Source organism: Toxotes jaculatrix, chromosome 16 (assembly GCF_017976425.1).
Source record: "Toxotes jaculatrix isolate fToxJac2 chromosome 16, fToxJac2.pri, whole genome shotgun sequence".
Classification (NCBI taxonomy): Eukaryota; Metazoa; Chordata; class Actinopteri; family Toxotidae; genus Toxotes; species Toxotes jaculatrix.
This window is the reverse complement of record NC_054409.1, coordinates 9549166-9565766: the sequence shown is the minus strand read 5'-3', so window position 1 is coordinate 9565766 and position 16601 is coordinate 9549166. Positions and strand designations below refer to the sequence as shown.

The window sequence follows — 16601 nt, the reverse complement described above, 5'->3', positions numbered from 1 at the left end:
GCCTCCTAATGTAGACTCTAGACGTTGCGGTTTGAATGCCTTAGGGCCACACATTTATTTTAAAGCTTCAAATAATCCCTTTAGGGCTTTAATTGCATCAGGTGGTGTGATCTTACAGCAACTCAACACTGTCTGGGGACAGACATGTACACTGTGGCATGTCTGTGAAGTGTAATGATGCTTTCTATATGACTAATTGTACTTTTTTTCACTGCTAGTACACCTGTAAGATTTGTAGCTGCGTGTACAGAAAATTCTTATGGACGTAGTTCTCACAGTGTGTCATGCAGTGAAAGTAAAAACCACCAACAAAAGAATAAGCTCAGGATAAAGGGGGCAAACGCTGGTCAAACGGCATTTTGAAATGTTGTAGCTTGTCGAAGGCACCTGATGGTATGGGATTTGTCTGTGATTGACAGCTGTCATGTTAATGCTGAAAGGTTAAAGATAAAACTGTATGTGACCAAAGTCTGCTTATCACTGAACAGCAGCCTTAGCTGAGAACATTTCATAATGTCCACATTATTAAAAGACGTCTGTAGCAAATGATCTAGGCTAACACCACCGCACTCGGCTTTTCCTTACAAGTAACATAAGAGTTATTTTCAGATTAATATGATCTGTTAAGCATTGGATGTTGAGCAGATCATACTAATCATTCTCCCAGAACTGGTGTTAACCAGCCCCCACATCTTATTTGAAGAGCTAATCACTAATTACTCCCCAGATAACACTGCTGGAAATATTAGAGGCCAGGAAAAATAGCAGTTAACCACTGGCTGTGTGACATGTTAAGACCTGAGTAAAAACATTAGTGTGTTAGATGTTGGACGACTTGCTGGTGGATTTATCAGTCCATTATCTGCTGGATGGTGGACAATGGAAATACTACTGAATGACTTGCAGGATGCAATCAATCTAACCACTGCTAAATTCAGAGGTGCTTTGACACTGAAACACTGTTTGAATAACTGCTGGATTATGTGCTATTTCACAAAAGAAATACCTCTCATTTCATTTTCATGTGGCATAGCGGAGAACATTGGGAAAACCTTGATGAATGACTCGATGATAATGGACATACTGAAGAATTAATCTCCGGGTTGGCTCTCGTTTTGACGCTGAAAATACTTCTTGATCCATCTCTGAGTGATATGTTGGACAGTGAACAATGTTTTCAATGACTTGCTGGAGACCATACCAGTGGAAAGACTAGTGGATTAGTCACGGGTTGATTTAGTGTTGGGAAATGGAAATACTAATTGCTTATATGACAGTGGAAATGGATGGTCAGTTAATTGCCAGAAGACTTACTAATGGACAGAGGAACCGGTCGTCAATTTATCAGCGAACAACAGACATGACATAAATAAGCATGATCACACCTATATACAGGGTTATTATAGAAGGTCACAGACTTTTAACTGGGGTTTTGAACTTGTGGACCTGGATTTCCCACATGACAGTGCACAAAGTTAAATAAACTCTGGAAGGGTACCTACCCATCTTCCCGGCACACCAAGTAACATGCATGCAAAATAATTATATATACAGGTAAACAGATTACCGTCTGTTTAAATTCTATTCATGTAGGATTGACGGACAGAAAACACAGTCATTCTCAGTCAGTGTTTGAAAAGCAGTTTATTAAACCTTTCTCTCAATCCTTGATTTTGTATTTCTGTTTCTTATAAGTTGTAGGAGAGCTTTCACACTAGTTTGGTTCACTTGGTCCAGACCAAGTATAAAAAAGAAAAAAAATTAGTCATTTAGCTCTGGTATAGTTTGTGTTCATACTGGCTTTTTGCAAAATAATAAGAGCAGTAAACACGTTTAAATAAGTTACAACTCACAGACGTTAGTTAGACAGTTTCATTAGTTGCAGCCCAAACTGTCCAACTGACAGTTTGGGCTGCATCATCATTGCTACATGGACCCACGTAGAGGAGTCAAAGTCGAGGAGAAAGTCAAAAATGAGGAACAGCCGAAATATATCAAGTAGGACACAACACACCCTTTCACTTTCCAGTAGATCTGAGAAAGTCCCTGATCATGACCTGCATACTTGTTACCATGGTTACTACGTGATTTGCATAAATATAAAAGTCAGGATACTCATCAGAAGTCACTTTCTTTATGGATTTGAAATCAGATATCTGTTATGATCAAATGCTGCCATTGGTCCATTTTGCTGCATCATGCATCTGCATTTTATGCACCACAAATGTACCACCGCACATAGAAGTGGGTCACGCCGTAATATTCAGGCAGTCTTGGTCTGGTTGTTTAGTCCACAATTTGATTGACAGTTTGCACACCAGCACAGATGAATAGCACCAAAGAAGAAAATGCCGTTTGCTTAAACTGAACTAAACAGGTTATTTGTGAAAGCACCCTAAAATGTGTCATTTATTTCTGAAAAGAACAAAGGAAAGGGAGAACAGGTCGCTACAATTCAAACGCACCGAAGAATTTATATAGTGAGGAGGAGATTGAAAAGAGGACGGAAAAGCTGGAGAGAGGGCTGGTGTGAGAGGAGAGTGACTCCAGGGTTGTAAGAGCTGCTGTGTCAGTGCTCACAGCTGCACTGCTTCCTATTAAACCAGCCCTCACACTCACACATGCACACACTTACACAAAGCCACAAGGACACAGTTATGCACATGCACGCAGACAAAACAGAAACACATGCTCATGCATTCATACATGAAATGCAGAAACACATGCATGCGGACACACAACTGGCACAAAAATTAAAAATACATGTATGCATGCTGCGGACCCACCCCTATGTGCACACACACACACACACTCCCATGGATGCCTAAAACGCTTGACACAAACACAGACACACACAGATACTGCCATGCTGAGGTGAGACAACAGCTGAAAGTCACTCTGCGTATTCCCACGTCACTGCTGTAAGGCTCGCTGCCTTTCACTCCACTGATAGTCTTAATATCCTTTTTTTCACTGTAACAAAAGTTTCCATCAAAACACACACACACATACACACAAGTGCCAGCAGTGCTTGCGATGATTCATTTTATCTGTTGCAGCACAGCATGGGGTGAGTGCTGGAAACCTCTGAGCTGTCTAGAATAATGTCGGCTTCTCCTAAATTCTATCCACTGAGAGAGAGTAGAGAGAGTGTTTTATTAGAGCTGAGTGACAATAATCATGAAGCTATTTTACAATAATACATACTTAGGAAGGATTTATTTGTTGTCGCTAAAAACATTATTAATGGTAGATAAGTAATTTATGTGCTCACTCGCAGGTCGTTGATGAGCCATAAGAATAAATTAAAATAATTTTTGGGGATTGCTGTGATAAAAGTGCAGAAAGAATGAATCGATGAAATGTTAAAAGTCCTCATAAATAAAAACTTTGAGGCTTTTTCATGTGAAATGAGTCGTCAAGGCGGCAATTATAAATGCAGGCTCGTAACTTTGCAACCCAAACGTGCATATAGCAGCTTATTGTATTGTAGCGATCAGTAAAGTCATTGACGATGACTTATATCCTGTGGAGTACACTTTATTCTTCTGCCAAAAGGCAATAGTGAATTGCCTGTACACATCTTTTCAAATGCTGCTCAGACAAGGGAATATAGTCGACACAATGACTAATTCCTGAAGCATTAATTTAACTTTGCTAAGAATACATGGTCCCATTGAGATTATTTTACAACCGAGAGCAAAGGAATCTGCGTCACCATGATTAGCATTAGCCTTGTTAAATCTTCCTCAATGCTTCTTCTGTAGACAAAGTGAAAAACATTACAAGTTTTTTTTTGTTCTTTTCAAATATGAGGGCTTAAAATGAGTTCTTCAGTAATTCCATGAATTTTAGATGTAGAGATATGACCTGTTGCAGTGGCTAAAATCCATCTCTCTGTCCTGTTTTCCTCACCCTGAGTGTAATTTCAAATTTAGTTTCACGACAGACATATTTGCAGACGACCTCTAAGTTCATCTGCAAATAGTTGAACTGCAGGACAAACTATTCTGTGTATTGTGTGCGTGCTCACGTCCACGTGTCCCTTGATTTGTGCTTGTTTGTGAGCTATATGTCTTCAAACAGGTGTCTTTCAAACTCGTAACAGTGCTGTAATTGATCCCAAAGGGTGCCTTACTGTAAATGTACCCTGAAGGCCACAGAAGAGCGGGTCCATTAACACACCTCCCTGTGTGAAACACGACCCCCGCCCCCCCACACATGTCTCTGCTGATACGTGTCATAGATAAGACTTAGACACACACAGCACAGGGATAAGAAGACAGTTCTTACTCATTCCTCTCATACTTTGTGGGACTGCTGAGATAAGTTTGCTTTTAGAAGGAAGTGATTGTCATGAGGTGTCAGAGGTGACACAGGGTTATCATTGGGTTGCATCATGCCCTGATCCCTGTCCTCACCTCTCTGGAGGCAGCTGGTTAGGTGTTGTCTCCTGTCAACAGGAGATTTGTCTCCCGTCCACTCGCACTTCCTTTCTCTTCACATTCTAGCTTAGGGCCTCACTAGTTTCTTGCCTTGAAGCAGTGAAGTGAATTAAAGTTACAAAAATTTAATCATTCTCATGCAAAGTGTGCTTGGAGTTGGAGTGACAGAGTTTTGAAGAATGGGATCTACTGTATAACAGCGGATTGTGAAGTAAAACATTCTGTCCGTGGCCATGTTGTGCCACTGCGTAGCTTTATGGAGGATTTCTATAAGGGCGTTTTGAAAGAATGTTGTGAAGATAACTTTCTCTGTGTTTAAAAAAAAAAAAAAAAAAAAAAAAAGGTGCCCTTGAACTGGAAAGCAAGTGAAGTTCCACATGAGGGTTGTGCATTGAGGAGTGGTGCGCTAGGATTTGATGTCTCCTTTTGAAGTGTCTTTATGAGCAAAGTCTGTGCTCTGACTCTCTGAATCGAGCTAAGCCCGTCTTAAGCAGAGGCCTCCACTGTCTCTGCTCTTCTTTGCTTTTCTCCTCTGTTCACTCGAGGGATGACTCCTTTCTTTATATTTCACTGCCATGTGTGTTGTCACAGCATACTAATGGTTTACAGGACCTGCTCCTCTGCTGCCAAGATAATTCTTTCCATGAAAGTGAATTAAGATTAAGGAAGCCGCTCATAGTATCTGAAAACTCGTAGATTCAAACCTCAGCTCTCCAGGGGCCGACACTCCTTTGTGGAACTATTAATTCATCATCTTTACATGTTTGAATATTCCATCAGTGTGCTGGAGCCAGTGGGTGGCACAGGACATATAATCACATATATCAGTTCGGTGCAGAATCTGACACCCACAAGCAGACAGACCACCACTGTACTGGATGTACCAATCAGATGTCCTCCACAACATGTTACATAACACCTGCAGCACATGAAACAGTGTTATTCAGCTGTAGCATTTCAGGCGCTCATGTTGTACATTGTTCTGCGGGGAATCTAATGTCCTACATTTCTCGTCCTTGATGTTAAATATCCCTCGTTTGTTTCTCTCCCCCAGTCGGTAAAAGTTTGAAGGGAGATCTACTCTTAATAAATAAATAAAAAAAAATACAGGCAGTATGTAAGGAGAGGATTGTCAAGGGGTTTCCCAAAACGATACGGCTGTACGCACAGCTGGCATACCACCCTGTGAAGGGTCACATGTATGTGTTGTCGGGGAGGGCACATGTATTCTATTTCCAGAACCAGTCCTGAGCCACTTTAATCCCCCCGCCTTGCCTCCATCGCCATGGGCAGAAGAGAAAGAAAGACCCCCCCAGCCTGCCCACCCCACCGTGGGGAGCAATGTCTCTGAGATTGAGTTGCAGGTTTACTGAAAATAGATTGTGAGTGGAAGAGTCTTTTCTGTCAGGCAGACAGAGGGTTTGATAGAAACGATCTCAGCTGAGGAGACAGCTCTGTTAGCGCTGTGCTACAGGGGAAAAAGACTAGACTCAGGCGTTTAACTGAGGTAAGAACTCATGTGTGTGTGTGTGTGTGCGCGTGCATGTGGGTGAACGTACAGAGATGTGGGTGTGCGCACATGCCGCTGAAGCTGGCTCCAAACAAATGATGCAGCTTTGTTGGTCCCTTTATGTCATGGAGACGCTCGCTTAAAAATCATCTTATTCCCTGCAAGAAAGGCTTTTTCAGCCCTGGGTGGTATTTTGTCAACGAAAAGCTGACAATAATAACTGTTCTCGTGCTCCTGTGTGCCTGCTATTAAATAGTGCAAACGACACTTGTTTTGACAGTTTAAACAGCACATACGCAGTAGTATCACTTTAATATAAACTATGCTCAGCTGATATTCTGCAAAGAATTTCCCTTTTTCAATTTATTAATAATGAAATTATGTATGAAACACCACAGGGAAAGCTCTGCAGGATAATAACCCTAAGAATAATCTTTTTTTTTTTTTTCCTGAAGCTTAAGCTTGTGTGCGTGTGTGTGTGTTCCATTCAGTGCGTATTTGTGTAAACAGAGTGTGAAGAGCAGGCCATGGGTGGGTGTCAGGGTGTGAATTGAACATTTTCATGTCGTGGAGGGCTTTAACCTTTTCAACCCACAGAACCCACCGGTGGATCCATCATTCAAATGCAGGAAAATATTCAAACCCATGAAAGCTTTATTTTTTTGAAGTTCTAGTCAGGTTCTTAAGTCAAGTTTCCATGACACCACATATATCATGCTGAATTCTGGGGCAGTGTGTATAAAATGATGCAGGAGACATCTTGAATTTTCTATTTGATGTGATGGTAAAGCACCATGGTGGGTAATATTTTACTCAATGTAAGCACGATATATTGTAGCTTCAAGGGAAAATGTATGTGGCATTGCTGACATTTTCTAACTCTGAAACTATTTGAGAAGAATCAAATATTAGAGTGTAAGAGTTTCCAAAGGTGAAATGAGATGCCAGGAGCTACAGCAGCTCAGTGTGTACAGTTTGTGGGCATGCTTGTGCGTACTACGTCATGTGCATGTGCAGATGGTATACTGTCTCTGTGTATTTTCAATCTTCTGTTTTGGAGAGTTTTTATATGTATATATACAGTGTACGTGTGTCCTACACTGAAAGGCTTTTGCGTGTGTATGCCTTTGTCTCAAATTAGATTTTTCATCTTTATTGTAGTACGACAGATTTTAAAGTTTGCAGAAAACTTTCCTCAAGTGATTCATTTGTTTGTGCTTGGACACTAATCACTGTAGCGCACTAAAGCTGATGCCATGTATTGACCATATGTTGAAAGTTAAGGAATGAGAAAGTTCTGGTAAGGGGAATTAGATGTTAGTTGAAATGAGAACTTTATTTATCCTTATTTCTTTATCTGAACACGTTGTGCAAAGTCCTAATTGTGTGTTTGCTTACTTTCAGATTTAACAGCTCACATGTGGTTTGTTCTCCCTTTATGATCATAAATGCAACTCTGTCGAGTTTTGGAGAAAATAAACCTTTGCTCAGATGACTATAGTGAACTTTCATGGTTTTAATACCTTAATACCTTTCATTCTGTTCTATCACACTCAAAAATAATCCATAGTTTCTGTCCCAGTAGACCCCATATTGACAGAAAAACACAAAATTGTTGAAATTTTTGCAGATTTATTAAAAAAGAAAAACTGAAATATCACACGGCCATAAGTATCAGACCCTTTGCTGTGACCCTCATATGTGTAACTCGGGTGCTGTCCATTTCTTCTGATCATCCCTGAGATGGTTCTACACCTTCATTGGAGTCCAGCTGTGTTTGATTATACTGATTGGACTTGATTAGGAAGGCCACACACCTGTCTGTATAAGACCTTACAGCTCACAGTGCATGTCATTCTCATTTGCTCTGACATGCACTGACAACCAGGACCCTTCCTAGAGCTGGCCGTCCGGCCAAACTGAGCAATCTGGGCAGAAGAGCCTTGGTGAGAGAGGTAAAGAAGAACCCAAAGATCACTGTGGCTGAGCTCCAGAGATGCAGTCGGGAGATGGGAGAAAGTTCTAGAAAGTCAACCATCCCTGCAGCCCTCCACCAGTTGGGGCTTTACGGCAGAGTGGCCCGACGGAAGCCTCTCCTCAGTGCAAGACACATGAAAGCCCGCATGGAGTTTGCTAAAAAAAAAAAAGAACACCTGAAGGACTCCAAGATGGTGAGAAATAAGATTCTCTGGTCTGATGAGACCAGGATAGAACTTTTTGGCCTTAATTCTAAGCGGTATGTGTGGAGAAAACCAGGCAGTGCTCATCACCTGTCCAATACAGTCCCAACAGTGAAGCATGGTGGTGGCAGCATCATGCTGTTCAGCTGCAGGGACAGGACGACTGGTTGCAATCGAAGGAAAGATGAATGCGGCCAAGTACAGGGATATCCTGGACGAAAACCTTCTCCAGAGTGCTCAGGACCTCAGACTGGGCCGACGGTTCACCTTTCAACAAGACAATGACCCTAAGCACACAGCTAAAATAACGAAGGAGTGGCTTCAGCTTCAACTCCGTGACTGTTCTTGAATGGCCCAGCCAGAGCCCTGACTTAAACCTAATTGAGCATCTCTGGAGAGACCTGAAAATGGCTGTCCATCAACGTTCACCATCCAACTTGACAGACCTGGAGAGGATCTGCAAGGAGGAATGGCAGAGGATTCCCAAATCCAGGTGTGAAAAACTTGTTGCATCATTCCCAAAAACACTCATGGCTGTATTATCTCAAAAGGGTGAGCAAAGGGTGTGAATACTTATGGCCGTGTGATATTTCAGTTTTTCTTTTTTAATAAATCTGCAAAAATTTCAACAATTTCGTGTTTCTCTGTCAATATGGGGTGCTGTGTTTACATTAATGAGGAAAAAAATGAACTTAAATGATTTTAGCAAATGGCTGCAATATAACAAAGAGTGAAAAATTTAAGGGGGTCTAAAATACTTTCCGTACCCACTGTATATATGATGTTTAAGAGAGGGCATTGTTTTCTGTGGTGTATATACATCTCCATGTTCTTCCGTGTCATAGCTGATGTGCTCACTGTATCATACAGCTGAGGACAACAAACTATCTCAGACTGTGTTTGTGTCATCATTATAAGAACAAATTGGTTCCTCTGTCTTGACCGATTCCTGCAGACAGAAACGGGCCTTTCTCTGCTACAGAATAAGCTGAATTTAGAGCCAAAAAGTGTTTGTGCTGTCAGACATCTCATATGTGGTAACCTAATGAAAACATGTCTATACGAGCCCATGCGGCTGCTGTGCCAACTCTGTCCTGCCTCTCAGTGCTCTGTTGTGGGTGTGTTTGTCAGGGATCCACTTGTCTGAATATATTTAATTTCTTTCTCCTTCTCTTCCCCCAGTGTAATGTCATTTTATCATTGGCCTAGTCGGACAGAGTTGAGCTTTTACTTTTTCTTTCTTTTTTCAATCAGATGGTGCTAATGGCTAGCTCGCTTCTGTTCCATTCAGTTCATTTAGTGTTTTAGGACAATTTATATCCTGCCCCCTGATGTTTATCTCCTCTGGAAACAGCATGTAGCTAGTTATAATAATTAGTCTCCCCTCGCTCTCCACTTTTATCAAAAAGCAAAGGGAGGTCACTTCGAGATGAATTTTATCTTTTTCACAGAGGGAGGCAGGCAGCAATTGAAGTAAGACTTAGGGCTGCAGTTGCACTGCTGCTAAAACAAATGCTGTCTCTTTATTCCGCTGTACTGTTAAATTTTGCAGTGGAGTTATGCTAGCGCTGAACATTTGGGAGCCAGCGGGGCTTGTTGAGAGCATGAATAAAAGAGTTCCTGGGGTGGAGTGGTGCAGGATCCTGCTGTGCCAGATTTAGATCTGAAACAAAGGGGAACAAGAGGGAGGAGAGAGCAACAGAGGGAGCAATGAAAGAGGGCAAAAAGAGCTGCTGCTAGGACTGCTGACCATCTGTATTGAGTGTCTGAAGTCATAATATCCCTATCACGTTCTGCATTTAGCAAATTGTGCACAACAATCTGCATGACATAACTCCACTCAGATTTAATATCCCTGTTTGCATGTGTAACCAAACCTTCTCTCTCCTTTGCAGATCTGGCCTTAATTCAGTAGTTAATGTCATCAGCTAACTATGCAGCATCAGCTATGCTATGCTATGCGACAAGCTTTTGTAATGGGGTGTACGAGGTCGCCTGTGTCGAGTTCAGCGGGTGCGTCTTTGTGACCTGTCGTCCTATGTGTTTGTGTGTGTTGATGTTCCAGCTGAACTCTCCGATGAACTCGGTCAGCAGCACGGAGGACATTAAGCCCCCGCTGGGCCTCAACGGTGTGATGAAGGTTCCCGCCCAGCCCTCAGGCACGGTGCTGTCGCTCACCAAACACATCTGTGCCATCTGTGGCGACCGCTCCTCAGGTGAGTGACATCAGGCTACGATGAGCATCCACTGTATGTAGGAACCACTGAACAATGACACACACTAAACTCAAAATAACTGAGTTTAATTTATTTACAGAATTGGCCATTACGTCAAACTGAGGTTTATCAACACATTTTTAGAAATATATTAAAATTCAATCAGTTCATTAAGTTAAATTGATTGAAGATCTTTATTTAAAAGCGCATGAGTCACACCGTGACCATAAAGTCCAGGAACTTTCTTTGTAATTTAGGGAAGAATTGTGGGAAGCCCTTGATCTGGAAAATGTTACAAAAATAATTTTTCAGCAGCTGGGAAGACTCCATCATCACCAAATGAAAAAAAAAAGGGGACTACCCAGAGTATTACTAAAACTAGTGTTCTGACCACACTGAGAAACCTCCAAAGAAGATCCAAAGATGAACTTTGGTCAGAGAACAGACCCGTGGACCGCTCTGGCAGAACTACATACTGCAGCTTCTTGCAGTGAGAGATCTTCCTGGAAGGACAACAGTCAGTGGTGTTCTTCATAAATCTGGGCTAAATGGCAGGGATGGCCAGAGAGGAGCCACTCCTGACAAAATGCATACGAGCGCAGCAGCATGAAAGCGCATAATGAAAACTGAAATCATGTGGCAAAAGATTGTATGGTCTGATGAAACCAAACCTCAGTTCAACTTCGACTGAAATAGAGAAGCACTGTGTCTTAGGGAAACCAGGCACAACCCATCACTCATCTCAAAGCATCACCATGAAGCATGCGACGCCAGCATCGTCATGGTGCGGGTGGGTGGGCGTCTTTTTTTTTTTCTTCTTTTTGGCAGCTGGGGCTGCTCGAAGAGAGTGAAGACTGGAAGGCAGATTTTGAGAACAACCTGTGGTTACAAAACAACAATGACAGTACAAGCGCTGCCACATCTCTGCTGGAGTGCCTTCAGATAGGGAAATAAAGATAGATTCAACAGTATTTGACTTGATACACGGTGACAGAATAACATGTCCATATTACTGTGATAATATGAGAGATACAATGACATAGTAAACCCTTTGAGACCCTTACAATGACTTTTCCTACCCAACCGAGCCTGATACAAGCCCTGAGAAGACACAAACCATCAAAAAGCAGCTAAATATTCATCTGTGCAGCCACTACATCAATCTTTTCAACCATTACTTTGATGTTGATATGACTGTATGTGTCTGCACATGTGACTTTGTCTTCTGATTCAAATAGTATCCTGCCAGTTGTCATATTGCAGTTTTCTTTCTTTCTTTATTTCTCAGATCCAAATTGTCATTATTAATTAGTTAGTTCTTCGACCTTTTTTGACCTTTCACACAGCACATTCTCGCTCCAGGCTTCTCTTAATCATGGTCTATCATATGGTCAAGTGCTAGCTTAACTACTTTAACCACAAGAACATTTAACCCATGTCTGTTAGTCCTGAGCAAATGACTCACACCATCCTCTTTGCACTGAATCGTCCAACTTCTTTTATTTTTCACACAGTTAACAAATAACCCTGTGTTTAAATGTTTTTCTGGGGATAACCATGAAAAGTTTTCAGCCCCGGGATGAAGCTGGATATGTAATTCATTAGACACTTTCAGTGTCATCCTGCGTCATCGGTCCTACATGGACCCACAGGGGAAAATCAAAACAATGTTTAAAAGCAAGTCATGCTTCATTTAACTGTGCTCAGAGGCTTTATTTATCTTCTCTGGTGGTCTTACCAGCAAACAGCTAACAAAGAAACAGTTTACTGGAGAATGCAAATGGACTTCATCTGTCATAAATAACGAAAGAGAGCTGTCAGGAACAGGGGGAAGACAACTTGAGGTGAGAACAGTACGGTAATGCAAATCCATGGGGCCCCCCGGCAGCTTGCCTTCGGTAGGCCCCAGTTTTCTTCCCCAGCCACCTCATACATACACACTCTGCTCACTTTAATGGGTCTTTGATCATAATTGCTCTTTAGCTACCCTATTAGCCGGTTCCTGAATGCATGTGTGTGGTTCTCTGTTAAATCAAATTCTTCTCATAGTTTTTTTTTCTCAGGTCTCTCTGGAAAAATAAACTTTGATCTGTTCTGGTCTGGTGGTCACTGGGTTTTAGATAAGTTAACTTCATTTAACTGGCAGCAATGCACAAAACAATCCACTGGCAGCAAATAATGTGTCTGCCGATATCAGGCTCTGGTGTTGTCACCAACCTGATTACCTTATGTGTCAGTCAAACAAAGAAACACTGATTGTGACCAAAAGGAAAAATGTTTATTCTGGAAAGATTTTATACTACTAATGGACATGACAACTATCTCCCTCTCCTCCCTCAGGTAAACACTATGGGGTATACAGCTGTGAAGGCTGCAAAGGTTTTTTCAAAAGGACGGTGCGCAAAGACCTGACCTACACCTGTCGTGACAACAAGGACTGTGTCATCGATAAACGCCAGAGGAACCGTTGCCAGTACTGTCGCTACCAGAAGTGTTTAGCCATGGGCATGAAGAGAGAAGGTACAGCACATACCGTTGAGGATAAAGTCAGACTTACCCATTAGGGCTGTCACTTTTTCCAAAAATGAAGTTCAAACAAATCTGAAATGACACGCAGTTCCCACCCCTTTGTACAAAGTCAAGAAACGGCCTTACCTCTGATAGTCACACGTACATGAACCTTCCACACACTTCCTCTCAGGTGCTTTGGTGTCATGATTGTCCACCCAGGACGGCTTTGTTCGGTTGTGTCCTCCGTTTTTGTAGCAAACAACATAACACTACTAGCTTAGTTTACCAGTAGGTCAATAGGGCATGCCATAGGTCAAACTGATAGTGAAGTTTTAGAGTGTCCTCTGCTGGATTACAGGGTAAACTACTTCAAATGGTCTGTTGCACTTACAGACTGTAAATTTTCAATTCGAGCAAGCCATTACAGTTAGAACATTAATTTTTTCCCCCACGTTCGAACAGAAGTTTGAATTTCAAAATAAAAGTGACAGCCCTATTACATATTCCCTCAAATCTGTGCTAATCCAGAAAGACACACATTAAAACACAGATAGGGGCCACTTTTTTAAAGCGGTTGCACAGTAGTGAAGTCACTGGTACACATGATGAATATATTTCATTAAGTTTTGCAATCAGAAACACACACAACACCTGCACAATATTGGGTAATGGCATCGGAGTAAGAAGCCTATTTTATTATTGGGTAGGGTGTCATACGCCATTCACAGCCAGTTAAATCACATAATCTCATCACCTTTCAAAGCAGTGCACTTTCCTTCATATTTTACTGACCAGACTGTCCAGACTGACCTCACTTGGCAGGATACTCTGAACAGATGCCAGTGTACTCACTGTGACTACAGGGCCATTCATTTAATAATGTTTACGTCATATACAAGAGCTTCCGAGCAGCAGCAGAAAAAGACATAACTCGTCAGTTTAAGAATTTGGTAATGAGAGCAAAACATAGTGTTCCCTTTAGTTTGCAAATCCACCACATTGCCTTTTCAGGAACATAAAACTTTCTTTGATTTAAACTGGACGAAAGTAAAGAGAGTTGCAAAGGGCAAACATGTAGAAGTAGAGATATGACTTAAATGTTAAATGAAGTCTCCTTTTACTTGCTTCTTCCAAGTAAAGAAACTTGTTTCCCGTCCTGCCTCTATCAAATTTTACAGAAGCACTTGCAGCTGTGATTCTGCTCTACATCATGCTGTGCATTGCAGCCATAGGCTCTGCTGTATTAAAAATGTTCTGCTTCAAGCACTACTTTTGGGGAAATAATGCATTCAGCTGTTGCAGCCCCAGGAACCCAGCATTACTGGATGCGGAAACAGAATGAGGGTTTGTGAGAACAGGCAGTCCTGAGGGAGTTCACTGATGTAGGCTGGAGAAATAAAAACATCAGAATGGAACTGTGTGAACTTCTGCTTCTGTTGCATCCTCTGGATGCCACCATTCGTGCGCTTAATGATTAGTATAAACTTGGAGGTTGCGTCAAACAGCCTGCCTAGTTATGGAGCACCGGCGATTTTTCACAAACACAAAGTTTTTATTTTGTGTGGAACTTAAGGCACACAATTTGATCATAGTGCTCAAATTGGATAATGTCTTGTTATTGCGCAGCACGGTGAAAATGTGCTCTGCATTCCTCTAATTACAGACTGCTGATGGAACGCACGTACTGCTCCTGTCCTTGTCAGATGGATACAGGGATTTAATTGTAGTTGTGGAGGGCAGACTGTCGCTTTAAAATCATATTTTAGTGTTAGTGTACATTTGGTTAAAGAATTAAATGTAATCTGAGAGAGGCAGCTGCAGCATACACAAAGTCTCTCTATGCAGTTTCCTGCAGTATATCAGTGCACCTCATCTGGCAACTACAGCCAAAGAATTAGCACAGAACACAACAGACAAATCACAAGTTCATTGTTATTCACTGATGCTACTTTAGATGGTGTCTTGACAGCAAACGTTGCATGTTTAGCCATTTACTTCAATTCTGCTCAGTGTATCACTGAGAATTAAAAAAAAATCAGATAACATATCATCCACATGTGTACAGAAAGAGCTTCATATTTATTAAAGATTCAACAATCAAACAATCCTGCAGACTTGGATTATTCCACTCCCAGCACTGATGCAACCCTGTCTCAGTGGAGAATGTGGTTTATAAAATTATCCACAGTAACATTTACATGGGTAGATTTTAACTACCATGATTATCATACTGAAATCCATCCCAGCAACAACTGCTACTAATTTTAGCTTCCACAATGACTCTGCATTTAAGGCTGTGGTGTGCATATTCAAGAATTATTCATCTAACCTACTTATGCATCCATATTGTGGCAGCTGGATAAAGAGAGGCAAATTAACTACATTAAATATCTTTTTGAGTTAATAACTAGAGCTCTTAAATATGAAGCTCTTATGTTATTTAGTCAAAGAACACAAATGGAGGCCAGCTGATGAATACTGTTTCGTGTTTTCTGCAGTTTTGTTAGCTTCTTCTATCTTTGCAGAAGTTACCTATCTCTCAGATGCAGACTGTAATAAACCTCACAGAAATGTTCATTTATTGCAGAAAATATGTTTGCGGATGGTAGTTATCTTGTAAGCACTTGGTGACAGCGCTGATCTTAATCTAGCTTTGACTTTTACTTTGCAGTTGAATCCGCTCTTGACTAGAGGTGTTAAGTAACATGTGTGAACAGATCTGTAACACAGGATCTTAAAACAACGCTGACTGTACTGAGTCATCATTATCAGTGATCCTATCGGTAGCCCTTACCCGTGGAGCGCCCCTCCCTTGTGACTGAAAACACTGTCAGCTCAGTAGTGAATACTTCCGGTTTTGTGCTGAATTGAACGCAAATGTTTGAGCTAGCAACCGAGTGAACATCACTGAAGAGTCTGAATAAGGGCCACATTTCACAGGCGTGAACGAACTGCAGTCACTGATTATGAGTCTTTAAACTGAACCATCAGAAAAGTGATTCATTGTTTCCTCCTCTGTCTTTCCATCAGACACACATGTTAATCATACTCACGGTCTTTCTCATCTGTTTAGGTAATGAGACTTGTACGACCTCCTGGAAAGTTGTCCAAGTTGAACTTGACCAAGTTCTTTTTTTCTCATCTGTTATTGGAGTGTAGTCAGTAATGAGTGCGGTTTAGGATTGGCCATTTTTACTACTGACCTGGACTGAACAGGTGCAAATCTCAGGCTGTCTTGACACCAGAGTTGCACATCTCCACTGGTTCATTAATCACATACTCTTCAGATACTGGAAAAAAATAATTTCACTCCTGAAGGCCTTAGAATGAAAACAGGGCAGCATCATTTACTGTACATATAAAGACTGAAGCGTTTTCACACAGACGTATCCTTTTAATGGACTGCTTGATTGATTGCATCCTCTTCACATTCTCATTTCAGTGAATGAGACAGGCTCTTTAGCGCTGGCATTATTGAAAAAGGCTGTAGCTGTTTGATGCCACACTTATCGCTCTCCAGTCTTTGAGACTGACTCTGACTTGTAAATATTGAGTTGTCAGATATCTTCTGTGATTCATTGTGGGGCAAAACAGTAAAGCACCAACATGGAGAGATTACAGAGCAGATAAGGCCAGAAAGAGTTGAGTTGTGAGGGGGGGGGGGCAGTCAGTGAGGCGTGAATTTTAACACTCCATGAGGGTGTTAAAAATATTAGCGCTCTCAGCAGTGCTGTTAAGC

General features: G+C 41.5%; 1 protein-coding gene across 5 annotated transcripts in view; it reads left to right on the top strand.

The window, feature by feature from the left end:
• The window catches only part of rxraa (retinoid X receptor, alpha a), a 100931-nt gene that overhangs the window by 68109 nt on the left and 16221 nt on the right, over positions 1-16601 (top strand). For 3 of the 5 annotated variants that reach the window (XM_041059271.1, XM_041059269.1, XM_041059273.1), the window contains exons 4-5: positions 10192-10351; positions 12692-12871. In XM_041059271.1, the coding sequence (XP_040915205.1) occupies positions 10192-10351; positions 12692-12871 (340 nt within the window). The remainder of the gene's footprint in view (positions 1-10191; positions 10352-12691; positions 12872-16601) is intronic. The other 2 variants (XM_041059272.1, XM_041059270.1) reach the window with 1 other exon arrangement.